The sequence below is a fragment of the Pimephales promelas genome, chromosome 3 (genome assembly GCF_988280905.1).
Source record: "Pimephales promelas chromosome 3, fPimPro1.hap1.1, whole genome shotgun sequence".
Classification (NCBI taxonomy): Eukaryota; Metazoa; Chordata; class Actinopteri; order Cypriniformes; family Leuciscidae; genus Pimephales; species Pimephales promelas.
The window spans coordinates 9,174,733-9,202,441 of NC_142771.1; the positions used below are offsets into that span (position 1 = coordinate 9,174,733).

At 37.4% G+C, this 27,709-nt stretch overlaps 1 protein-coding gene across 1 annotated transcript; it reads left to right on the forward strand.

The window, feature by feature from the left end:
* Positions 1-4,608: 4,608 nt before the first annotated feature.
* LOC120490165 (interferon-induced very large GTPase 1-like) lies at positions 4,609-27,416 on the forward strand. Its single transcript, XM_039687585.2, has 7 exons — positions 4,609-4,654; positions 5,965-6,082; positions 11,383-11,436; positions 11,531-11,563; positions 12,340-12,933; positions 13,875-13,939; positions 21,681-27,416. Exons 2-7 carry the CDS (start codon positions 6,040-6,042, stop codon positions 26,445-26,447), a joined length of 5,556 nt encoding a protein of 1,851 aa, XP_039543519.2. The 5' UTR covers positions 4,609-4,654; positions 5,965-6,039; the 3' UTR covers positions 26,448-27,416.
* The last annotated feature ends 293 nt before the right edge of the window (positions 27,417-27,709 follow it).

A 27,709-nucleotide genomic window follows, 5' to 3' on the forward strand; every position in this document is an offset into this window, starting at 1 on the left:
ACGGTTAAACGATGGCAGTGTCTCATATGACCTTGTTATTTGTACACACTGTGACTTTAAAAATCACAACATGTAAGAAAAAAATGTTGGCGTTATTTTGTTACTTATTGGGATTAGTATGCTAGCTGGAGCCATTTACTTCCAGTCTTTGTGCTAAGCTAGGCATGCAGTGAGTTTGTCAGACAGAGTTACAGGATGCACGGAGATGAAAAGGGTATTTATAGACTTAATGTAAATCACACAAAATTATTATCATAAATAAGAATTGATAAAACCCAGACGTTTTGTCTTCAAAAATCATTTGCTTGCTATGTAGTGACTTAGTGACCGTTAATTTGGAGTACCACTTTTTTCACAGCTGATAGGTCAAATTTAGTTTTGAGTTCAGATTAGCAGTGGAGCGTTACTATGGTGATGAACACTAAACAAACTAAACTCCAACATACCTAACGGTAGAGATAGGATTGAGTTTGGGATTGGAAGTAGGTCAGGGGCCTATACCATGAAGCCGGTTTAGGTGGGCTAGTATGTTTTAGTTTAGTTTTCACCCTGGGTTTTAGGCACCATGCAAGTGGTTTGGCTTTTAGCACTGCTGATGTCACGCCTAAACTCAGCATCAAACCCTGAGCTGACAGAGAAAGTTGATGATCAGCATCATGCTACCAACAAAGCCTGGTTGGCTGGGTTTGTCAAGTTGAAACTAATCATGTAACTTTGAGTTTGTCAAACTCAATGGTCCGGCCCCGGATTGCAGCTTCTAGGGCGGTCTAGGGTCCCAGAATCCGGCACAACAGACCCCAATAACAACCATACCACGAAGAGATATCACAAAAGTCTGAGTCGATAACATGCCATAATACAGTACACGTGGCTTATGTACATTTCAGAAAACCACTTGAACACAAATATGATACAAATAGTGCTTCACCTGGCTGCAGCGAGCCATCAGTCGGCATCTCACTTCAAGTTCGTAAAGAGCTTTAATTCAGTCCATTTTACAATCTGATTTTTGCCGTCTCTCAGTTTCTCAGATGGGTCAAACCAAAGATATTACCTCAGAACTTCAAGTAAATGAACTAGAAATCCGCGCTAATTCAAGGGTGTGCATCTATTGCATGGACGGAGAGAAAGCACTGAAATCATCAGACATCCATTAGTGCATGCAGCTAGAGGGAAACAGCTGGAAACACAGCGCTGCGCTGGTTGTTCTCTCCATAATCAACACGACGAAATCCAACGGCGTGCACGGGCGAAGGTATAATACATTTATTAAATTGTATAAAATAATCCCGGAAAAGCACAAACACAGCTGAGGGTGACGCTAACAGACAGCAGACAAACGACTAGCAGTGAAAGCAGCGGCACCGGTCACTCAAGTGGCCACGCCCTTAATTATGCAGAACTTATATATATGCGTTATATATTATGCAGAGGCTTAAATATAATTTAAACAGATGAGTTGTAAAAAAAAAATGAGCTCTATAGACCAAAGCCACTTTTTGCTCCAGGCTGTAAACATGTTTTTTTCTGCTGTAAAATTGGGCATTTTAACATGGGGGAGATACAGATTTGACTCGCTTCTGCAGCCTGCCTCAAGCGGCCACTCGATAAGTTGCAGTTTCATTCACTTCCGTGTTGGCTTCAAGACAGAGACGGGGAGGTTGCCGCTTGGGTAGGATGCATTAGATATGTATATAAAGGCTAGATGTGTTACGGCAGAGTTTCCATTGTCATCACCGGCGGCCATCTTGTCACAGGTAAGCTTATGTAAGATGAGTGGTCAGCACGAACACAAATACTCTTATCTCATTGAAATCTTGACAGATTTACAAACGTTTTGGTTTCTTACAAACTTTATTAACGTGGCTATAATTCTGGATGATTATTTATTTATACACTTATTATTCATAAGTATGCAGTGTCATAACTACATCTCTGACGTTTATAACAAAACAAACCGTTTGAAGATCTGTAGAAAATTGAGCAAGTTATGGTCATTTAAATAGTACATGTACCATTAACACAATGTTACGAGTGAGCGAGCTGCCTGTGACAAGATGGCCGCCAGGTGCAGACGTCGATCTCCATTGGCCAGCAGCGTGGACGACATATCTAGCCTTTATATAGATATCTATGGGATGCATTTATGTAGCCTCTCTTTCTCGGCAAAATGAAGGGTTTTTTTGGGTGAATTTGGCCATCGCTTTTGAATCAGGGTAGCCTTCGTCGCGCCGCGATGACGCAACCAGCCTTCAAATGTGCCCTTCGGAGGGTGCAGCCTTTGAATTGGGACAGTCTTCATAGCGCGGATGTGACGCAATCGGCCTTCAAATACGGCCAAGCGTCCTTTAAATACGGCCTTGTCGCATCAGCATCTTTTGGCCCCGAGTGAAACTCAGGACGGAGGTCTAGTTAGAAGTTTCCCCTCAGAGCGTGAGTCCATCTCCGGCACGAGAACCAGCGCTGATTCGGTGGATATTGGATAACAGACCAGTTGATTAAACTAGAATAACTTGAATGTTTAACGTTACTTCTAAAATGTTTGTTACATGAGTTATGTAGGGAATAATGTTTATTTTAAAACCGTATACAATTCGCTGTATTGCTGACTGTTCTCATCAACAATAAAGGCCAATGTCATCTACCAGTGGTTGTATGGAATATTTTTTTTTTTACAAAGGTTTAAAAGGAAATGAAAAAGTTGATATTACTCATAAATATTTTTTTTTAAATGTTGTTCCCCAATTATTTCTACTCAATTTTATTTGTTAATGTACCAAATGCAGTTACTGAAATCTACTTCATTTTTTACTTACATTTAATCAGTTCATACAGTGTATGTAATTTATTTCACTGCTTTCAAATTAAATCAATATTTTTAAGTGTAAAAATGTTTCACGTTTTTAGAGTGCACCCAAAATTTCCACGTCTGAGATGAAGGCAGTTAACAACCAAGTGGAATAAAGATAAGCTCTTCAAAAAACGCAACCTCTCTAAATATGGTCGAGGATATGTGCATGATTTGTAAATAAACACTTACATTGTCTAACTCTCAGCCTGATATCAGACTCAAAACACATCTGTTTAGCTGTGCATTTACTGAATGAGCACTGTGCCACTGTTCGTCCGACTGTTACTGCACTTCATTTTATTCTAAATAGTTTTAATTTACTGTATTTTATTTTTATCATAATTTTTATTTTTCATTATTTCTTATTTTTTATTCTAAACTGTTTTAATTATTCTGATTTATTTTGATTATTTTAATTTCTTCTATGTAAAGCACTTTGAATTGCCATTGTGTATGAAATGTGCTATATAAATAAACTTGCCTTGCCTTGCCTTGTTATTTGAAGTAAAAAAAAAAATAATAAAAAAAAGTAAAATGACATTTTGTGTTGCATTGCAGTTTGAGAAATTCACTGTTGTTCTTTGACCTTAATTCTAGCCTGGCTAACGCCAGACCACGTATCATGGGCTATATGCACGCATAAGTTTCGCATTTGACGCAAGGATGCTTGTCTATTTCCAGTTGTGGAGATTTAAGTGGAGGAAAACTGAGGAAAACGGGATTATAATTTATGGCAGAGTCTTCAAAATTTACAGTCCTCCCGTCTTTGAAACGAAACGTACATACGTTTAGATGTAATTTTATATATAGTTATGTTTATTTAATATAATTTTAAAAAGAAGCATAAACACAACGAGGGGTGTCTGTTTTATCTGTTTTTGTGACTAACGTTTTTTTAGTATAACCATGGAGTATAAAATTCAATATAAATTCTCGGTATTGCATTGGACTCTACGATCGGCGGAAGTTATCGATCATCCTTACACCTTCACCGGAAATACCGCCGTGCATAGAGCCCATTGAGAATGAAACGTGGTCTGGAAACCACATGTTAAATTTCTCGTATTTGAGGCATGGTTTACGAATGCCCAGAGCCGTATTATTGGGTGCTACGAATGTCTATAAAATGCGCCTCCCTGTACGTCTATCAAATGCGCCTGTGCTCCCTCCCCGTTCTGTGATTGGTTCCCTATTTCAGGGGAAAATTTGGTTCATGGTATCCAGATTGCCTAGCAAGGCAGAATGGGCAAACCCAGGCTACCTTAATTCATGATTAGTGAAAATAAATCTTTTTCTGGATATTCTGGTTGTAGTTCAATGGTATTGTAGAGCATTTTGTTAGTATTTCACTTGTTAGTAGTATTGTACTTTAGTTGTATTACGTATTGCACTACAGTTATGTTGCAGTATTATTGTAGTATTCAGTGCAGTGATACTGCAGTTGTATTGCAGTATTATAATACTATTGTATTACAGTATTATTGTTGTACTACTTCAGTTGTATTGCACTAAAACTGCAGTTGTACTCCAGCTATACTGCAATATTGCAGTTTTTTCATGTCCAAAAAAAAGAAGCATTTTCTACATGTAATAAAAACTGCAGTATTACTTCTAAAAAAGTGCTTATTTTTGTAGAATAATCCTTGTTTTGGATTTCTTGTTTTGCTCATTCTGGATTCGTTGAATCTTTGGCATACCAGTGAAGAGAATAAAGACAACAAGTTCATGGACTCCTCCCTCCTTTAAACAATGAGAAACTTCTTCCTTGTTCATAAAGAGATTCAACGACACCTCGACACGCAGGTATCACCTTTCTTTATAACTTTCTTTATTGAAAATGTTTTATGTAAAACGTTTTATGTAAATATATATCACAGTTTAAGATATAGTAAGCGTTATAAATACAAGTACTGTCTATAATGGCAGTAGCTTTGATTTTGATCATGATATTTTTTCATCTCAAAAACGAGTGTGTGTTTGTTTAGTTTTGTTAACTTTAAACATTTGTTATCAAGTATTGACTTTATAAAAAAAATCTAAAATATTAAATGAAAATCAAATTTTTTTGCAATTATCTAATAGTTTCATCGTAATCGGGTTTAATTCAAAACCAAAGTATTCAGATTAAATTATTATTCAGCTTCCATTATGTTGCTTTTAGTTATGTATAATACAGTATGTCCCTTCAACCTACACTAATTAAATATAAATATAAATAAAACTATGCAACGTTAGCCAGCAGGGAGCTGGCTAACCTTGCATAGTATGACCAGGTGTTTACTATGTAGATTAATGAACTGCTACCTAAAATGCACCTGTGACTTTGTTTGTTACACACACCCTGACGAAGCCATAAGCCGTAACGCGTAGGTGTATCTGTCACCAATTTTATGAACTAAAGCCATGGTCGAATAAAGGCTTTTTAACTTTTGTACACAAAATTTGAGTGCCTTGGATTATTACTTTGATTTCAAGCATAATTATCCCAAGCAACCAAAGAGCACTGAGATTTTACACCCTGTGCAGCACTTCAGTTGCATTCTCTGCTGAGCTGAGTTTTACCATTTTTGAACCCATTCAGCCGATGTTCTGATATTTAGAAGAACAGTTTCATTGACTTCCATAGAAGTCAACGAGACCAGAAACTGTCTGGTTACTGATATTCTTCTAAATATCAGAACACCGGCTGAATGGATTTCGAAAATGTTAAAACTCAACTGTTTAAATTTAGCCTATTTCCCAAAAAAGATGCTGTTCACTTTTAAATCCAAAGTAAAAGTACATTGGGTGTTTTGTAAAGTTTCCGTGTTACACAATTTTAGAAAAAAAATGTCAGAAATGCTTTACAGATCATACACTCAACCTCTAAACCAGTTTTACATGTTTATATTTCTAAACCAGTTTTACATGTTTATATTTACTCATCTTTGTTAGTATGCAGCATTTTCTAGGTAACAGCCTAATCATTCTCTTTAGGGCACAATTTGTATCATATATCAAAGCATAAAACAAAGATATATACAACATTACACATTTAGACAAAGTGACACTTGTTAAAATGTACATGTATGTATTACAAAAACATATATTTGAAAGGAATGTATTTTGCACAGGAGGACAATGAGCAGTGAAGCTCACAGGAAGCTCAGATGCCAGGTGTGTTTATTCAGCACTAAATAAAGGCAACGATGGGATTACTGAACGAAAAAATGGCCTACAAGGAAAGTGAACGTAAGTACACAAAATGTCTAAAACACTGTCTTGATCAGTCCTCCTAATGTGATCTTGGCCACATTCTGCTGCAGAATATGGTTGTTAATCCAGTTAAAGTCCCTATGAAATCAAAATTGACTATACTTACTTTGTTTGCCTAAATTCGTCATTTTGTGGTTAACAAATCATACATGCAAGTCAATCCACACAAAAAAAAATTTGGCTTCGTAATCTTTAATCAAATTTTGAAAATGCCCCTCCCCCCTGCATTGGAGGACCTTGCCCGATGACGTAGGTTTGGGTGTCTCCTTAACATCCATAACCACGCCCCTCCAACTGACAGCTGCTGTGTGTTTGCGAGCGCAGAGCGAGCATTGATTGACAGCATGTGTAAACTTGCGTCATCCTCCATTTCAGAATGAAACACCCATTTTTCTAGATCCAATCAGGTGCTAGTTGGAAAAAGGCCACGCCCACTATTTTGCCTCATTTAGTATTCCGTTTCTCTCAGAAATACGTCACAACACTGGAGAAAAGTCGTTTGCAACTTCCGGTTCACGGGGACTTTAAATATGTTCACACACTTCAATTATTATTGAGAGTGACCACCGCATTTGATGGCAAACTGAACAGGCTGCGTCAAAGTTTTTAGGGTCCAAAGAATGTATTATGTGTTGCTCAATAATGCAATTTATTAGTTAATTTTGAGCCTAAAGCAGTGCTCGAAGTGGGGCGTTACTCACCAGTACGCAGTACCGGCACTTGTACATTTTACTCTTAAGCGTACCTGCACTTTTTGTTGCGTACCGCTACTTCTCGCATGTAGCCGGTACTCTACACTGACAGAAAAAGCGTGACGGCCGTTTAACCCCTTATTTACTGCACATCTGTGGCGCATTACGGCAGTGAAACGGCGACCGAAGCTGATCGCGGGATTCGCGGCCACCGCAAGTGTGAGTAGCGCGTATCTCTTTCGGCTTGCATGTTAATCAATGAGTGCATTCATTCACACTGCGAGGAGGAGCGTCGCGTACGCAACAGTTGAATTGAGATCGGGGAGTGAGATTTACTAGCACAGCGACTACTAGCTGGCCTCCGTTACACAAGCTAGTCAGAATATAAGCTTTTCTTTTATGTATAGCCTACAAACAGGTAGCCTACATGCCTAAATCAAACCTAGTTTAGGCCTACTTTTTTATGTTTGCTGTCTTGTAAACATATTGAAGTGCGACTGAAAAGACAGTATCAGAGCTGTTTTCTTGGTTGTTTCCTTTGTTTACCATTTACATGCAAGTAGGGCTGGGTGATATATCGCACGATATTGTAATGCGCATCTAATCAGTAAAGCCGGTTCCTTGATTAGCAGTAAATCACCATCACCTGCTTTCAAATGGACGAAATGAGTGTTAAATTAACACTCAAGACAGAGCAATATTTCCAAGTTTTGTGTTTCCCTGTAAAAATGTCAAATGTCATGATTTGCCAATGCAAGAGAGTACCGGCACCTTTTTTCCCCCACTTCAAGCACTGGCCTAAAGGAACTAAATACTTTTCCTTTCTGGTCATCTTTTCTCTGTAATACTTCTTAAACATATGAATTGTTGAAAGAGCCCCTATCATAGCATTTGAAATGTTCCTATTTTTGTTTTAGGAGTTCCCAAAAACAGTTTAACATGCATGCAAGGATAAAAAAAAACACTTTATTTGTCTTATAATATGCATTTATTTTTAACTGATTTGCTCACTGACTCCCAAATGATTCGTACAATGACTCATTTTTGCAAACCACTCCTTTGCGTGACGCTAATCGGCGGTGATTGGTCAGATGACAGACCCAGTTAGTTATTGTTTTTGTTTGTTAGCATAACGCATAAACATATTGATAAAGCACTGCAGTACTACAAGACGCCCTTCTTTATGACAACTCCAATAACAGCGACAAACATTTCACATATTTTAAAAAAAATGACATTGGAGACCTAGAAGCTGCGCTGAGCGTAACTTACACACGCACACACATATTCCCTCCTCGTGCCCCGACGCTACAACCGTTCAAAACCCATAAAAGCAACAATTATTAATAATACTTACAGGTTGTGATTCGAAGGAGGAAGCTGATCCATATACACTGGGTAAGTAAGTTACTGAGCCCTCCTTCAGGAACAATCGCTTGCGAATCCACATTTGAATTCATTTATGTTTTTGAACGATTCGTAATTAAAAATAATGAGAACACAATCGGGCTATAGTGTTGTGGTATCGTTGCAAATATGAACTCTAACCACCGATTCTTCACATGCTCGTCCCTGGTCAGGGCTCCAGACTAACTTTTTTTTACTAGGAGCGCTGTTGCCCCTGACTGAAAATTTTAGGAGCACAAGCAGAAAATTTAGGGGCACACTTTAAATCAGCTCAGCTCGCAATGCAATTATTCAAATTTCCCCCAAAATAACTGTAATAATGACAAATTCTTTAATAATAAATAGACTTAACATTATGATATGCTGTTTTATTTTAAGTTCACAGGGCTCCAGACTCAAAGTTGAGGGCAGCATCACCTCAAATGAGAACTCACAGCGAGTTCTACAAAAAAAAAACCCAAAAAAATTCTGGTAGCACTGGGGCTGACAATAAATCAATAAGCTTAATTTATGCTGTAGATGAAATTAACTTTAGTTATTATCATTTATAATGTCTTAATATTAATTAATAAAAGTAGTGAAAATATGTATATGGATTATGGAGTGAAAATAGCCAATAAACATCCTACTGTTTACAATGGTAGCCTATTATTATTATTTTTTTAAGTGTTTAAATAAGAGTTTTCCAACATCTTAAAATTTTTCGTTTTAGGACAATCTTTAAAGGATGAACAAAAATGTGTTGGTTATCACGTAAAAAATACAAAAAAATAAAACATTTATATATGATGTGTAGTAGGCTACTAAGAATTTGACTATTTCTTACACATTATCATATTTATGGTTAGAGTAAACTTACTACATTAGCCTAAATCCATGGTTCTGTTAGGCTGATTTGTGGACTGAAAGCCTTCTATAAGTGTTTCTCTTGGTTTCCACGTCAGCGCTGTTTGATCTGATATGGTTTATAACAGAACTCTGCGCCGAATCGGAGTGTTTCTCACTGGATCTCGTGGTGTTGATGTTATTAATTCTGAGGCGAATTCAATGGATGTCTTCACTGGATCTGCTAGTAACAGTGTTGCGTGAGCAAGATCGGCCCGCGATTGGCAAGTTTGGGGCTTTATTACTGTCAGTGGTTCGGGGAGCTCCACTATGCGCTGCTCTGTCTATTATTGGTCCAACCTAATAAAAACGCCAACGGTCCATGAAGCATAGCCTATATGAGTTGCGTATTTTAGTTCCACTTTCATTTTGTTTGTATTCGCTGCTAGGTAACGTATCGATAGATCGTTTATTGCTCAGACGCACATAGCAGGTTGTGATATTTGTCTCCGTCTCCTTCCCACAGACGTTTATTCGGGCTATTCTTGTCACGGATTCATTGACGCGCCCCTTCCATGCTTTACCATGCGTTTAACGTGTGGCAAATTTACTGGTCGCACATGTGCAAAATTGTAAAATTCAGTAAAATTCTGGATGTAAAATTCACTCGCACACTCTCAAATTTTGGTCGCAAAATGCGACCATTTGGTCGCAGTCTGGAGCCCTGCTGGTAAATGAAAACAAAGTGGCTGAACTATCTTTGCATTGTAGAACACAGCGTCTTCTCGACATGATGCTATGATGAAGTATTTGAATGTGTAAGACTTCAACTTTACACTTCCGTCTGCTGGGCGCGGCCAGTATGTACTAGGGGTGGCACGGTTCACAAAACCCACGGTTCGGTTTGTATCACGGTTTTAGGGTCACGGTTTTCGGTTCTGTACGGTTCTTGTTATTTTTTCTTTTAATCTTTAACACTCCAGAAATGTACTTCAGCATGTGATATATAGCTTAATTATCCACACTTTAGGATACAGTATTAAAATATATATATATATATATATATATATATATATATATATATATATTATATTCATGCAATCATGCACAAACTGAATTTGACTCTTTGACTTTAAGCACATTTTTGGACTATCTCAGAGGAAAGCTAGGTGAGATTTAGATACAGCAAGAGAGAAGAAATTGACATGCTTTTTGTTTATTTGGCAAAAAAAAGGAGAATGTGTATCACTATCTCTACAAGAACTTGTGCATTTTTATCACATAAATCTTATTTACACAAAGAAATTAACTTTCATGTATCAACTGCTAACTTTTGTAGCTCTTACCAAAATTCTATCTTTTAAAAGAAAAAGAGAGCAACTCTTAAAACACTGTCTTTTAAATGTCAATATACATGAAACCTCATTGCCTATAGATAATTTAGCTATAGCAATAGCAAAGGCCATAAACAAAGTGAAATTTAAGTTCATCCTCAACACAAAAACAGTATCAACAATGCTTCTATTCCCAAAATGTGAGGGTACTTTTTTCAACTTAAAATTAAAGTGCAGGGTTTGGAAACGTATGACTGAAGCTCTTATCTATACATAAAGTGCCACTGTAGTTAAATTAAAATATCATAACATGAAATCCAAAATGTTCCCACACACTGGACTTATACCATAGACTTATAGGACGCTGGCGCATCCTCCAACTCCCTCATCTCTCCCACTTGCCATTTCTCCGCGTGCCGTGACCTGCAGCGCTCCATACTCCACTTTTACTGGCTTGTTTACTAACTTAAGCCGGCGCTGCACAGAGCGATCGGTAATGATATCAAATACCGCGAAAGTGATGAATGCATACGGAGCCGACTCGCGCTAGACTGATGTTATTCACCGGTCGCTCTGTGCAGCGCCGGTCCACGTCGAACAAGTTTATGTCGCGCGAAAAGAAAACACACGTCACATATGGGCACGAGGTTACATTGCGCATGCGTCGAACCGTGAGACGCACACACGCTCCGAACCGAGACAAGCGAACCGAACGGTTCGGGTGTTTTTTCATGTACCGTGCCACCCCTAGTATGTACCAGCTAATGTACCAGCTAACTCGTTTCAAAAACAATTCATTTCATAGACTCAGAATCGACTCTCACTTTTGAAAGACAATAACTTTATATACGGTGCACTTTCAGATATAAATCTTTGCAGGATGTTTTCATTCCCTTAGAGCTATATGCCACACCATATGAACAGTCATTTTCAAAAATCCATGATAGGGGCTCTTTAAAAAAACAAAACAAAGATGTGACATTTGAACGAGAATGGTAATTGATCTTTTGATCTGCAGCATCTGCTCCGGTGTCTCTCAGAAGAAACAGCATGGTCAAAACCCCCCCGGAGTGTCAGTATTTTTATAAAATAATGAACAGTTTATTAATTAAATTGCTTGTACTGTTTTTTTTTATAACAGGGTGTGTGTTGTGTTTGTTTTACAGTTGGCTGTAGTCCAGATTTGGATCGCACTGACTGTAAGACTAAATGATTTGACGGCAACAAAAGTCTGATATATAACACTAAGGCTCAATCCCAGTTCACCCCTTGGCCCTACCCTTTAGCCCAACCCCTCCGTTTTGCGAGTTCACGTCTAGGGGTAGGGTGTCCCGATTCTTGTTGAGATCGAGGGGCAAAGTAGGCTACATAGCCCTAGAAACTGAGATTTTCAGAGGCACACTCCAAACAGAGGGCAAAGAGAAAGATCACAGATGCATCGCAAATCACCGGTGAGATGGCTTCGCAAACGGTTAAACATTTAAATTGAGCGCCAGATGATTCCACCACGCATTTTATTCACTCTTATAATAACACTAGTCGTTTAAATTAAGAAATGGTATAATAAATTACCTTTCCGATCAGAAAAGACACACATTTCGAGAAAGGGATGTTATAATCATCATGTTTATTCAAAGTTAAGAGCAGCTGCGCTGATTGTCAGTTGTTGTCATGGAGAAATTCCTGTAGAAACTCTGTAACGGCAGAGCCATCGCCGACGACTGATGACGTTTCGGGTTCATGGAGGGTTGTTCCATTTCGTAGGGGAATATTTCAACCCCTTGGCCCTTGTAACTCTGTTTTAAGGGCCAAGGGGTACACTCGAAAACAAGGGGTAGGGCCAAGGGGTGAATTGGGATTGAGCCTAACTCTGAAGTGATATGACACTTTGCTTCACTGATCAGATTATTTATTATGGTGCATTTAATTGTGGGGTTTGAAATCTGGATTGTTTTAATGTATTTATTTTCTTTAGCTCTGCTCTTGTTTGGAAACTCTGCATCTGTCCAGTTTGGAATTGAAAACATTCTGCTTGGAGAAGAAAAACCTTTTAAAACTGTAAAAACATCCAGGATCGGTCCTGTACAGAGGGAGATATCAGAACATCTCATCTCCTCGATCAACATGATTGATTTACATGAGACTGACTGTGTGGATCATCTCATTGATCAACTAATGAATGAAAATGAAATCCATGCCTTCATCTTTGTTGTGCAACTGGGCCAGTTAACCAATGATGATCAGATGGTTCTGGAATGGCTTCAGAAAGTGTTTGGTGACAAAGTTCTTCAGTTTGTAATGATTCTCTTCACCTACGAGACAGAAGAAGAGTCTGACATTATAATAGATGATCTGAAGAAAGACCCTGTTCTGGAGCAACTGCTGGAGAAATGTGGAGGAAGATATCACACCTGCAACAAGAGGATGAACGACCAATCAGAGATGAGAGAACTGATGAACAAGATTGAGATTCTGTTTAATGGGAATCAACAGCAGTGTTACACACTAGAAATCTATAACGCAGTGCTAAAACAGAAAGAAGGACTTAAAAACAGTGATTATCAAAGTGGTAAGAACAAAGATTTGGTTTCCTGATGTTTCACATGTACTTTCAAACTATTGGCTATAGCAGTGCTATTAATAAATATATAACCAGGTTCACTGTAAACCCAAAGTTTTGGTAAAATGAAAAAAATAATAATAATAATAATAATTTGAGGTAATCAGTTACATCAAATGTTTTAAGTTACGAAATTCAAAGTTTAAGTAAGCAGATCTGGCAGCTTTTATTTTTTACTCATACATTTTAATTACTCTTAACAAAATATTTGAGGGAGCTAACTCATACATTTAACTTAAAATATCATGTAATCTCAATTTATACATTTTAGTAGTGGACGTTTGGTCATCTTAAACTAGCTAATTCAATAAATGTAAACTTGTTTAATGGTAACACAATGCTTTGATAGCATCAGCACTTATGAATGAATACAGTAATATAGAACATTTAACTCATCACCTAAAATTACCATGAATTACCAAAGCAAAACAAACATTAAAGAACTAATAAAATCACATTTAACATTAATTTTGTAAAAAACAAAAAAAAACAAAAAAAACATTAATTTTAGCATATTCTCCATTTTGAGTGTCATGGCAAAGCATGCGGGGAAATAAAAATTCCAGAAAGAAACAAGTTCATAAAACTAAAAACAATTAAACAAAGAAAGTGCTAATAAGTTTTCAAATCAACTTTTTATATTTAAGTTTGCCCTACTCAAACCAGTTAATTATTTTGAGCATTAGGATTTACAGTCATGCACTGAAAAAGTCTTAGCTGGTGCTTCTTTCTTTCTGCTTTTGTTTGAGGAAATAAATGTAAGAATGCCATGCAATTCTGAGAAAATTAATTTTATAATTTGTCTGAATTGTCAATTATTTTAAACACAGAAAGCACCGCAACGTAACAATTTTTTATCCAACATAATCCAACTGCATTTTGTATTTCAGAACCCACGATCAATAAAACAACAATGGAAGATCCTACAGCATCAGAGGCTGGACAAAAACATGGCGTGAGTGCACATTTTTAATTGGATTGATACTCGATTGAGACAACCAACTACAAGCCTATTTCATAACTTACTCTTGTTTTGTAAGTTTCAAATCCCCAGTGTTAAATTAACACAGCTTGATGTTTATATAGGAAACACCAACAGAATGTTAAAAATAACACAGAAGCAGTGTTCAAGTTAATGAAATTAAGTGGTTATTAAGCATTAGTGATGAACACCTTGCTGTCAAGCAGAATCACTGAAGGAAAGGGAAACAACAAGAACAGAAAAAAGACACAAAAGACATTTCAGCCACAGCCTTAGATGAAATCAATGGAAATTAAAGACATTAAATCTGTGAATATCTCATCAGAGGAGGATTAAACAACTCCGACAGCATTACCAGCTCCACTAATTACTAACCAGACTGACTTTATTTATGTCATAAACCTACAGAAGTTCTTATTGAGAATTAACAAAGGTTTAGATGTTAATGTTTTATTTAAAATAATACAGGCTGTGTCACCAATTATGATGATCAGTGTTTCCTTTAGTTGGGCTCTTGACTTTGTTATTTTTTCTCTGGCTACTTTCTGCAATTGTTTATAAAACATTTGTTATCAGAAGATGCTGGTGCCTGGTGAATTGATGATGAGATATTCATCATGTAATTGCTTGCAATTCAGATACCTAAATCAACCAAGTCATTTTAGGTCTGGATCTGCCTTCTCTTTAAAATTAATTCATCTTTAAGCTTTGTAACTTTGGAGATCTTATACATACACAAACAGCTACATAAAGAAAAGGGAAAACATGAAAACCTCATGTGAATACTTTAATGTCTAATCTTCAGCTAATTTAATCTAAGGCTGTGGCTTGAAGTCAGTTGTAGTTATTTCTGCTTGTCTCTTTTTCGTAATAGTTTCTCTTTCCTTCAGTGATTCTGATTGTTAACAGAAGATATTTATCAGAAATGCTCAATCTTCACTAAATTAATTATCTCATTAACTAATGCCGGTTTCGCACTGCACGTGTTCACAGAGCGTAAGCAGTGCATTTCTTTTCCTGGTGGCCATGTTTAGGCTGCAGATTAGAGTATTCACTGCATTACAGTGCGTCGCAGGAGCAGAGCAGAAGCGGCAGTCTATTTTGCTGCTCACGCTGAATTATAGCTGCAGTGCATTGTTCTTGATCAAAATGTATCTGATTAAAATGAAAAATAACATACTTCACCATAAAATCATGCAAGTGAGGCGTTTTGTAGTAAACAAAGCCGTGGTTCAGCTGTCGCGACAAACGCTGCCAGAAAGCACAATGGGCACGTGCTGCTCCCACTCTGCATACGCAAAGCTTCTATGCTGCCTCCGCACTGCTAGGCCTCCTGTGTGAAACTGGTGTAACACTGCTTTTCAGTGTTACTTTTAACCCAGAGCACTGTTAAATTAACACCGGGGATTGTGCTGAATGGGCTCAAAATGCTTCTCAGGTCTGAAATAGTGCTGTCAATCAATTAAAAATATTAACTAGATTAAATTAATTTTTTTTCTGTGATTAAATTCAAAATAATACTTACTATACTATATATATGTATTATATATATATATATATATATATATATATATATATATAAATTCACCGTTATTCAACAAATTAATGTATTAATGTAGAAACAACAAAGAAATTCAAGCATAGATTTTCAGGCATAGAATCAAGACAGTTCTAGCAGGTCACGTTAGTCAAGCTTGCATCAGCTGACTCTCAGCTAATTCAAGTCTACCTATAGGAATATGATGCCCATCACTGCATCCATATATAAGTCACTGATATATGCCCAAGCTCCTTATTATCAGCAGATATTGCGTTTCTCAGGAGCTAAAACACCCTCCACCTCTCGTCAGTCAGGATTGATTTGGCATTCTGAGTACCCCTGAATCAGATTAAAATTTTCTAACTATGTTGTACATTAAAATCTGTAACTAATTAACGATTTCTGCAATACATTCATATTGGTTCTGTTCTGTTTAACCTAAGAGGGGTTATTGCTCTTACCCGTACTAAGCTGCACGAATGCACAGCGAGTTCTTGCCCAGAACAGAACCATACTGCCAATCCAAACTGTATGCTTATTGTCAATGTTTTTTTGACGTTAGTGTTCCTGAAAGAAATATATTTTAAATACTTGTTTAATGGCATCTTTTAATGGATGACGGCCAGTATTACTAATATTAATACAGATACTGATGTCTTGATGAAAATTATCCCCCCCCCCCCTCCCCCTATTATTTATTGCTATTGGCAGCGTATCCTCTTTTGATTTGTCATGCTTGAAAGGTTTCAAAGCATTTGCATGAATAAGAACGGGGTCAAATAATGCAAAGTTAGCCAAAGGGTAACAAACAAAACCGAATGCCGAATTGAATTACATATTTTAACATTGACAGCCATAGTCTGATTATGAAAAATATATAAAAACAATAAGCCTAATCAATCAAATGAGTGATATAAATAAACAGAATGCAGGGTATAGAGCTCCAGCAGCTGACGTCACGCAATCTAAACTCCGCCATTTAGGCAGGCAAATCAGGAGAGCGCCAGAGCGGCTATAGGAGTGATATCAATTGCGGTCGAATGATTTAAAGTCTGTTTAAAATTTAAAACCATAAAATTTCAAAATGACTTTGGGGAATGTTTAAGCTGTTGATTAACCCATTTAATCACACTATAAAGATATAAAAGAATAATTGTACAATAGTGTCAGTAAAGATATAGTATCACTATCCCATAAAACGTGTTTCACACACTTTCCTTAAACAAATTGTTTTTTTTTTTTATTTTATTGATTATTTCAATGGACAACTAATGACACATCATTATGATATTTTCATGTCTGGGAAAAATTTGTGAAAGTCAAAAAAGACTTGACCCCCCTTCGCCAGTAATTAATCTTTCTATGACCCTCCAAAATGATTGTGAATAAAAGCATGACCCTCCACGATAATTTATTGATTACTTCTGTACTGGTTTGCACTTGGCAAAAATGTTCAGATAGCCTTTTTTTTTTTTTTTTACAACTAACAAACGACTAAACTCCTGCTTTCTCATCCTTCTAAGGCGGTAACAATATTGGCTACCAAAATTTGGTTCGTATCATGATTTTTTTATTTTAGATTATAATATAATAAAAAAAATATTATTATATTGTATTATAATTTGGTGTTAATAATTTTTTGGTGCTGATGCATGGTGCGTTTATGTTACAAGGGTGGCACTCCAAAGTATCTAAAAGCTGCCACAAAGAACTGGCAAAGGTAATGATTATGAATATGTCAAATATAGCAAGGAGACATTTGAATTGTTTATTAATAAACAAGATTTTCCTTGTGTCAGTGTATCGGTTGATGAGGCTGACTTGAGAAATGCACATTTAATAGGCTACGGATTATTAGCATGCAGAGATCATGTTTTTTTGTTTTTAAATGTTCTGTTTAAAAGTAGACATCATGCTTTCTATGTTCATAAGGTCTGTGAGGCAAGTAGCCTACATATACGGTGAGTTTCGTTTTATTTATGCGAGTCCAGTTCATCTGCCGGCATCTCTGTTTCTTATCTGTCGTCTTCTATATTTACGTCTTATTTATTAAATCAAGGGAATTGGGTAATGAAACATTAATGAAAGATACAATTACTTTAAAGGCTACATATCATGCTTTTAAATCATTCATTTTTACATATAAATCATACCATTGTGGTCTATATAAAACATAACTGCAATGCTTGGGTCTGAATTCCTCATTATTATAGCTCCACAAGCCCCTTTTCTACCCCTTTTCTGATGTGCGTCTTTGAGCGACCCCTTTAAATAAAAAGGAGATGCGTCATACCCCGCCCGCTCTCCAGGTCGATGAGTTCACGGTCGGTTCAACTCCCCACGTTTGGCCATTATTGTAGTTTGATTAGAGATATACGATTATATACGATATCTTCAAAGAACATTTTTATTCACACGTTAATAAGATGTCAACAACAGAAGACTTGTCCATCAAGCCTTACATATTCGAGCCAGAGCGAGCGAGTTGATAAAGACAATGACGAACCAGCATATGAACCTGCCGAACCATATGGATGTATTGGTATGTGAGTTAACTGTTTTGTGTTATTAGTGAAAGTCAACTATTTATCTTGTTAAAACAAGCACACTGACAAGATAAATGACTACGGTCTAATCTTACCACAAAAAAATCTGTATTATGATACGTTTAGAAAAGCATCAGAAAACACAGCAACTAAATGACCATTGATGAAACTCAAGAACAATAATACTGCAGACGTGTAACGTAACTTCAAAACAAAAACAAAGAAAGACAAAGGTACTGCGTGCTAAACCATGACCACCATGTGTTTTAAAAAAAAAGTAAAGTACTTTATTTTTATTAACTATATTCACAGCTTATCGAAATGTTCTGTTCGTTGTCTCCAAAGATAGAAGGAATTTACCCTCATTCAGACGAAGTCGATCGGCAACTTTATACTGGCAGAGGTTGTTGAAGTGGGAATCCTTGAAGTGCTTCAGGTCACTAACGTACATCCAACAACCGAACATTTTGACTTGCCCTCTCGTAACTTCTGCATCATTGAGCTCAGACTACAAAATCGGAGTGAGAAATAATAATGGCGGATTGCTCGGAAGTGTTGGACCAGTAGTCAATGTCCTTATTTGGCAGTTCCGCTGCAAATACGGTGACGCACTTGCTCAAAAAACGTCATAGAAAACAGAAAAATATGAACAGGTTGAAAAATATGACCAAAACAGAATATAAAGATATAAACGAAGCACCTGAAGAGAATAATTTCATCTTTTCTATACTTATAAACACTCCAAATATACAACAAAATGCATGTCCCCTTTAAAGAAAGGCTTTGTGCTTTCTGAAGTCTGTGAAAGTTTTAAAGTCATTTTCACAGCAGTCCATAACGGAGAACTGTCAAGTCCGTAACATTGTTTTTTTCCCTCATAAATGCGAGCACGAAAAATAAAATAAAAAATAATATTTTATGTTCTGTGGAGGCTGACTCTTCTTCATCCTATTAGCCTAGTTTCAGGAAAGCTATCAGTTCCTTTATCAATATACACATGAAAAGCACCCCGGGGGCATTATAGGGATCTGTTATGTTTAATCTATTAAATTTTGCTATGTACAAGTCTATGTATTTTGAATTAAAGTGTGCTGTGAACTCTGTTGCCTTGGAACTCAAGCTGCCGTCATTCATTCACGTCACGGTCCCTGACCACCTTCTGCCTGCCAATATGGCTGTTTAAACAGAGTAGGTCACGTGACGTCTGGAGCTCTATTGTAATACCTGAGGAGACTAAAAAGAAAGGCGTTTAAATTTGCATAAAACGTGAGATTATAGGGACAATAAACAAGGAAAATGTTGTGGTTTATCAGATTTGAACTTATGAAACTAAAATGTAGGAATACTATTTCTTTCAATAAATGGCATTATAGTTTTCAATGTTTGGTTAAAAAGAATGGATTCCACTGTTTAAAGTCCCCGTGAACCGGAAGTTGCAAACGATTTTTCTCCAGTGCTGTGACGTATTTCCAAGTGAAACGGAATATTGAACAGAGGGCAGGGTTTTACTCTGGCGCTCCTCCTCTCCATCTCTCGCTCATAGCAAACTAACGGTTTGAGGGGAGTGGTTAAGCGTTTCCCCACCCAAGTTGTGAAACCTACGTCATCAGAAAAAGAAACCGTTCCAGACCGGAAGTAACTTTTCAGATTTTGATTAAAGATTACCAAGGTAAAACATTTTTTAAATATATTTTTACTTGCACGGATTAATTGTTCACCACAAGACTAGTAATATGCGCTAACAAAGTAAATAGGTTCAATTTTGATTTCACGGGGACTTTAAGCAATTAAGGAAAAACTATAAGAGTACAGAAAAAGTACACCTACACTGACTTTCGGTACATTAAACTTTTCGGTACAAAAGTAAACATTCTCACAAAATCTAATGGTCAGACTAGAATTATTGTATTGTTTAGTTCTTTAAAACCACTAATGGCGCTTTTCCACTGCATAGTACGGTACGGTTCGGCTCAGTACGCTTCGACTCGGCGCGGAACAGTTCGGTTCGCTTTGCGTTTCCACTGCAGTAGTACCCCTTCAAAGTGTGTGGGACTGATCGTTTTTTGCCCGCGCCTCTACTGCCATGACATCATCTTAAAAGCGCCACATTTTCAAACCCACAACACAGGAACAATGGAGACTATCGAGGGGATGGTGTTCCTGATTCTCGGTGTGTGGTTGTTTTTAACTGCTAGACGGAAAAATGTGTTTAAAATGAGGCTGATGGCAGCAAAACAAAAATACTGTTAAAAAAGTGTCTTGTGTCGCAAATCCAATGACGCTAGTAGTGACGCTGGTAGTGACGATTCTGTCTGACCGATCAGTGATCTGCAGTGTTTCACGTCACATTTTAGTACCGGTACGGTACGCTTGGAACCTCAACAGACCAGGTACCATTTAAAGCGACCTGAAGCGAACCATACTGTACCGTACCATGCAGTGGAAAAGCACCACAAGTGAGCCGTACTGAACCGAACCGTACTAGTGTTGTCAAAAAACTCGGTACTTCGGTACCAAGTCGGTACTGAAAAAAAAAATGTTACGGTACCAGCTTTTCTAGGTACCGAGTACCAGGTTCCAGTTTTAGACGCGCTGTCTGAAAGGTGCACAGTTACGTCCTCTTCCTAACACTGATATGCTCTCTCTCTGAATCCACTTGTTGACACGAAAGGAGGAAAGAGCCACATATGGAAATATTTTGGATTAGGCTAATGTCACGTTGCCATAAGAGGCCGATTACATGCAAAGTCGCAATTTCAAATATAAGCGCGAGGCAAGCGCGCTCATAATAAAAACTCGTTGCATAGCAACGACAGATGCCGCGTGAGAGCAAGCGCTTTGGAAAGAATAATAAGCACGCGCAAAAGTATAATAAAAAACACGCGCGACATGTGAACGGCCTCTAAAGTGCTTTCGGGGTAGTTTTACGAGTACATGAGCACAGTAGTATCCACCCGACACCAGAGTACTACTGGTATTAGTATCGACGCATCCCTATTTATGTCATTTAATGTCAGTGCCAGTTCTAGGCGTATTCTTGCCTTTATAACTCAGCAGGTTTAAAAAGCCTTTTTTTAAATTAAATATGAATGCAGTTTTAGATTAAATAAAAGTACAGTCAAGTCAAATAAAACATGTTTTATCTCCTGTATAGTTTGGTAATGCTACAATAAGATACCATTCATCAACATTGCTTAGTTCACATCAGCACATTGAGTGAACAATATATTTTTACAACATTAATTAATGTTTGTAAATGTTATTTAATACAAACACTTGGTTGTTCATGTTTGTTCACTTCATTCATTGTGCATTAAATAAATGTTAACGGATTAAAACTTTACAAACAACTTTAAAAATGTGTTAGTTCATATTATTGTTTATTTTAGGTCATTTTATCTAATCTTTTTCTAAAGTGTTTATAATGCAAATGTACAGTTTCCATACTTGTAAACGTGATAAACACTTAAATATATGAAAATTTAAACTAAGCTTTGGTACCGAAATTGGTACCGAGAACCGTGAATTTTTACTGGTATTGGTACCGAATACTGAAATTTTGGTACCGTGACAACTATGCAGTGGAAAAGCGCCTTTAATCAACAGATGTTGTTTATATATTTAACAGGGAAAAAACAAATCCTTGGAAACAAGAGTCAGACCAGATCATAGCCGGAATCAGGAAGATACAAAAAAAATGAATCTATTTCACAGACTTCATCTTGAAGGCTGGCAACATGATGAACTGAGAGCTACAGATGTTCTTCAGTTAACAACACATTCAATACAATCACATGAGTCTTGTTCTGAAGAGGAGCTGAGTCAGACTTTCCTTCAAAAACTACTGATGATGAACTACAGAGCAAGATACATTAAAACTAAAGAAATCAATGAAGATCACAATGAACAAGGCATCAATGATGATTTTTTTTTCAATATAGGGTCAGTATTTGCAACAAGTCAGTCTGAGCGAATCCACTCGATGGACGTTCAGATGGCCGTGTTTCATTGTGCTGATGGTTTCCTGAAGCAGTTGATGGTGACTAAACTGTCCCAGTGTCAGTACGCTCTGCCTCTGCTTGTTCCTGATCCATTCACACAACAGATTGAGTTTCCTCTCTGGACATTCAGACAAATCAACAAGAGCTGGAAGATGCAAAACACCAACAATGAGATCATCAGTCAAACCCATCCAATCTACAAGGCACAAACTCCAATGGTATCTTTCTTCAGGTTTGGCTCTGTGTCTTCATCCAAGTCTCAGCTGATGAACAGTCTGATCAATGAGAAACACAACACGTTCTTCCACAGGAACTGTCCAGGCAGCAGCAGAACCAGAGTCCTGATGGATGGAGTGGTGGAGATCGCCTGGTTCTGCCCCTCTGGATCATATGATGATAAATTCACTGACTGTGTTGCGTTCTGTAATCTACACGGTGATGCAGGAGATCATGAGAAACAGCTGCAGATCCTCACTGAAATGGCCTCAGTCAATGTTGTTCTTCTACCACGTCTTCAGAAGACTGACAAAAACATGATAACACTTCAACAACTCTACAAGGACCCAAAGCCACTCATTTGTCTTTTTTCTCAGGATGAATATCCTGTTACTATGACACGTAAAGGAAAATATAAAATAGGGTTGAAAGACCGAAATCAGTCAGAAGTATCTGAAGAACTCAGAAGAGCTATAAACGAGTGTCTCTCAGAATCATCTTCCACTTTCAGACTTGAAGATGTGTCCAAACACTCAACAGACATTAGAGTAGATGAGGAAGATGATGAAGACTGCAGGAGAGGAAGAGAAGCAGCACAGCAGATGTTGAGTTTACTGGAGAAGAAAGATCTGATAGAAATTAAAGACTCATTTCTGCCTCATCAGGGGAAACTGTGGCGTCAGTGGAGTCAGAAGAACAAAGAACTACATCGACCTCGAGCAAATGAGACAGAAATGGACATCAGTAGAAAACAAACAGAGATGAAGAAAATCCGTGAACAGCAGCATGAAACTGACATCAGTGAGTTTATGAAGTTCTTCATTAAGGAAATCAACACAGATACTGGAGATAAGATGTATTTCATTAAATGGCTCGGAATCATCCTGGATGAATATATCTCTGCTGACCTTTCCGCTATACATAAAAACTATGATAAAAAGTGGTCAGCAGTTGTAAGACTGAAAGAGAACAATGATAAATCTGAACAACTCAAAGCTGAACAAACTGAACTTGAGAGAATATCTGAGGATCTTCAAGCTGCAGCCTTTGGTTTGGAGCACATCATGAGGGAGATCGGTCAGATCTATGAATCATGTTCATCTGTGGAGAAGAACAAGAAAGATCTGCAGTTTGACTTCTCTTCTCTCCCGAGTCTCGCAGCAGAGATGATGATCTCTGGATTTCCACTGGAGCTGATGGATGGAGATGCTGCTCATGTTCCTGTGATCTGGATCTCTGCTGTTCTAGATAAACTCATCCAGAAACTGGGAGACCAGAGAGTCTTTGTGCTGTCAGTTTTAGGGCTTCAGAGCTCTGGGAAATCCACCATGCTGAACGCCATGTTTGGACTCCAGTTTGCCGTCAGTGCTGGCAGGTGCACCAGAGGAGCTTTCATGCAGCTGGTCAAAGTCTCAGACGAGATGAAAACACAGATGAACTTTGACTATGTTTTGGTTGTTGATACTGAGGGTCTTCGTGCTCTAGAACTGGCTGGAAGTTCAACAAGACATCATGACAATGAACTGGCCACATTTGTTGTTGGTCTTGCAAATCTAACCTTGATCAACATCTTTGGAGAAAACCCATCTGAGATGCAGGACATTCTTCAGATTGTTGTTCAGGCCTTCCTGAGGATGAAGAAGGTCAGACTGAATCCCAGCTGTGTGTTTGTGCATCAGAACGTTTCAGACATCACGGCTGGAGAGAAAAACATGGAGGGAAGGAGACGACTGCTGCAGACACTGGATAAGATGACAAAACTTGCTGCAGAAGAGGAAGTCTATGATGCAGAATGTTTCAGTGATGTCATTAGATTTGATGTTCAGAAAGATGTGAAGTATTTTGCTCATCTCTGGGAGGGAAACCCACCGATGGCACCACCAAACCCAAACTACTGTAAGAATATTCAAGAACTAAAGAAAACTATTATGTCTCATGCTTCAAGATCAGATGGAATGATGCTGATAGACTTAAAAGATCGTATTAAAGATCTCTGGGAGGCTTTACTGAAGGAACGATTCGTCTTCAGCTTCAGAAATTCTCTGGAGATTTCAGCCTACAGGAAACTGGAGACCGAATACAGCAAGTGGTCCTGGAGTCTTCACTGTGCCATGATGGAAATTGAGAACAAACTACACAACAAAATAGAAAATGAAGCAATTCATGAGGTTGAGGAAACTGATCTTCAAACAGAACTGAAGAAGACAAGTGAAGAAGTGGAGAAATCAATGTCAGATTTCTTTGAGAAAGACAAAGATAAAGATATCCTGATTCACTGGAAAAAATCATTTGAAATCAAAATCAAAGACGTTCAGGAAAACTTAGTGAGAGAAACAAAAAAGAAATTAAATGGGATTCTTCAGCAGCGAGACCTGAAGAAAAAGATTGATGCTAAAAGGACACATCATGAAAACACTCTCTATGAAAAGAGCAAAGAACTTCCCTTAAAACTCAAAGACAAAGCACAAGATGAAGAAACACTGAAAAAAGAGTTTGAATTGTTTTGGGAACAGAATGTGGATAACATTGTTTCAGACACTCCTTCAATCAAAGACATTGATATAATGAGAGATGTGAGAGAGATCCTCAGTGACGTCTATGAAAGTGCCCCTTTAGACCACATTAAAGAGAACAGTGAGTACACCAAGATTTTCACTGTGTTGAGTTATTGTGAATATGTCATTTTCAAAAAGTCCACAAAAAATGCACTTTTAAAGGCTGCAAAGGGTGCTTACAGAAAAGTTAAAAAAACATTTGGACACAGTCGAACTCTGTCTCGAGAGAAGGAAGCTCAAATCAAGTCATTAATCACAGATGTTGCTCAGCAGACAGACAAGATGATTGAGTCATTTAACATTTCAACAATGGGCTACAACATCAGCTGCATTAAACAACTCATAGATTACATCAAGGAGAGAGTAACACAACATCAGGAAGAATCAGAGAAATATGTGTTCAAGAATGAATTCTTCATTGATTTGGTTCTTTCCATCTGTGAGAGAGCAAACAAAACGATCACTGACCAACACAGACTGTTTAAGGAAGCCAATGATCCTGCAATATATGTTGAGAAGAAGAGAGAAGAATACTATAGTATTTTCCAGAAACAATGTCATGAAGCAACATCTGGTGCTATTTTTGGAAAGATCATCTGTCAGAAACTGAAAGAGCCCATTGAGCAGAGTGTCTACAAGAAGACTGCCAGAGATCTGACGTATGAAATAATGAAAAACTGTGAATCTCTGAAAGGAAACAGATCAAATCTAGAAAAACACATCCTGAAAACACTGGCAGAAGAGGAGGAGTTTGTCAACTACATGGATTACATGAATTATCCTAGCCAGCACTTCAAGAGTTTCATCAGAGATGAAGTCAGTCGGTACATCACTGATAAGTTCAATGTCAGTGTTTTACCCAAGATGGAGAAGAACATTAAACTCCTGCAGTGGAAGATCATGAAAGCAGCACATGAATCTACTAAACATGTTCAAGTGAACAGAGGAGATGTTGGTTTGTGGTTGAAGAGTTTCACACAGCAGCTCTCAGACGTGCTGATCTTCTCTGAAAGAGACCTCAGTGGAGTCAAACATGATGATGTTGAGGATTTCAACCTCCTAGAAGATGTGATAAGAAAAGAGCTTCCTGATATAATGTCAGACATCAGCAAGAGATTTAACACAAACACATTCCCATCAAATCTGGACTATAAGATCAGGCCAGACACGATTCTGATTGGTCACTTCTGTCAGTGCTGTTGGGTTCAGTGTCCATTCTGTGGAGCCGTCTGCACTAACACCACAAAAAACCATTATGGAGATCACAGTGCTCCTTTCCATCGTAGTATTGGTCTGAATGGAATATATTACAATGATACATCCAACTTGTCTACTCATATCTGCACATCAGCAGTAGGAAACAGTAATCTATATTTTCATCCCAATGATTCAGATGATAACTTCCTCTGGGGAGATTATAGAACAGCAGGAGGAGTTTATGCAGACTGGAGCATCACTCCCGATCTCTCTGAGCTGCCCTACTGGAAGTGGTTTGTGTGCAGATTCCAGAAAGATCTTGAAACATACCACAAAAAAACTTTTGAGGGGGAAGGAGAGATTCCAGATGAATGGAGAAAATACTCAAAAAAAGAAGTTATTGAGAGTTTGAATCAATGTAGCTAAATTAACAAGTAAAGTAAGTTTAATTTGACTCACAGAACACTTTGAAATTATTAGCTATTGGTCTCTTCAGTGAGTCTGAATGAAATCATATGAACCTCAGTGTACAGAATACACCAGAGAGATGAGTTAAATATTTGAAGTGTTCTGTTTTAAAAGTATATTCCTCACATCAGTATCTGTCAAGCGATCTCTACTTAAATTATCTGGTCCAGACAGCTCTGAACTCATTTTTTTTCACTTCCTACTTAAAATAACTGAAATGCAGCTCCATCAACTCATTCTTCAAATCAAGTCACCTTTATTAAGATAGCGCTTACAATACCTTCAAAGCAGCTTTACAGTTATAACAGGAAAACAATGCAACAAAAGCCTAATTGTCATTTGATAAAAGACACTGGCAAATAATTACCATTCTTTTCAGTGTCATCTTATTTCAGTTCGATTTCATTTCATTTTAGATTTAGGTTAGCATTTTATGTGCCAAAGTTAATTGTTTTAATTAAGTTTTTGACATTTGTTATGGAGGAACAAGCAATCATTACCACAAAAAGCATGAACTGTACAGCCACTGCTTACTTAAGTCCTGAGACAGTTTTGTACACCAATGCCTCCTTTAAAGGCAAGGAAGTCAAGGATACTTCGGGCTTGGCTCAAAGATTATGTGAACTTGTGATTTAAGATTATTTAAATATGTTTAACACTAAGCCGCTCTTTAATACAGTTATAACTATGCAGTGGCAATGAAGGGGGGATGTGAAGGTTCTAAACTTAAGGAAATACAATATACTCTGTATCATAATCAAAAACTATTATGTTGTCATTTTTATTTTAGATATATTTGGAGTTATTAAAATGGTTAATTTACTTTAAAGTTAACCTGAATAAAATGTATAAAAACACAAATGTGATTTCCAATGGTACTTTCAGTACTATCCAACTCCTACAAATGTATCTTTGTGTCCAACTTTCTATGGGATGAAAAATTAAAATGTATGAAAATTGTGTGTGTTTGTGATTGCGTACAAGAGAAAAAAAATCTGAATTTGTTTACCTATTTGTGTGTGCCCAACAAGCTCCAGAGCAGATTAAGTTTTAGGCTATGTTTACAAGGAAACGATTCTGAAGAGAAAACGCAAAAGTGGCGTTGTGTAACTTGCGTTATCACTTTTTATTCTGTGTTTAGACGAGCGTTTTGTGTGGGAAATCCGTGTGCATATGATGACGCAAAAGTGTGTGAAATTCAATGTAGTATACACTTCAGG

Coding starts and splice junctions, on each gene's coding strand:
- LOC120490165 (XM_039687585.2), top strand. CDS start 6,040: ATGGGATTACTGAACGAAAAAATGGCCTACAAGGAAAGTGAAC. Junction 11,437..11,530: donor GGTCAAAACCCCCCCGGAGT/GTCAGTATTTTT, acceptor TTTGTTTTACAG/TTGGCTGTAGTCCAGATTTG. Junction 13,940..21,680: donor AGGCTGGACAAAAACATGGC/GTGAGTGCACAT, acceptor TATATTTAACAG/GGAAAAAACAAATCCTTGGA.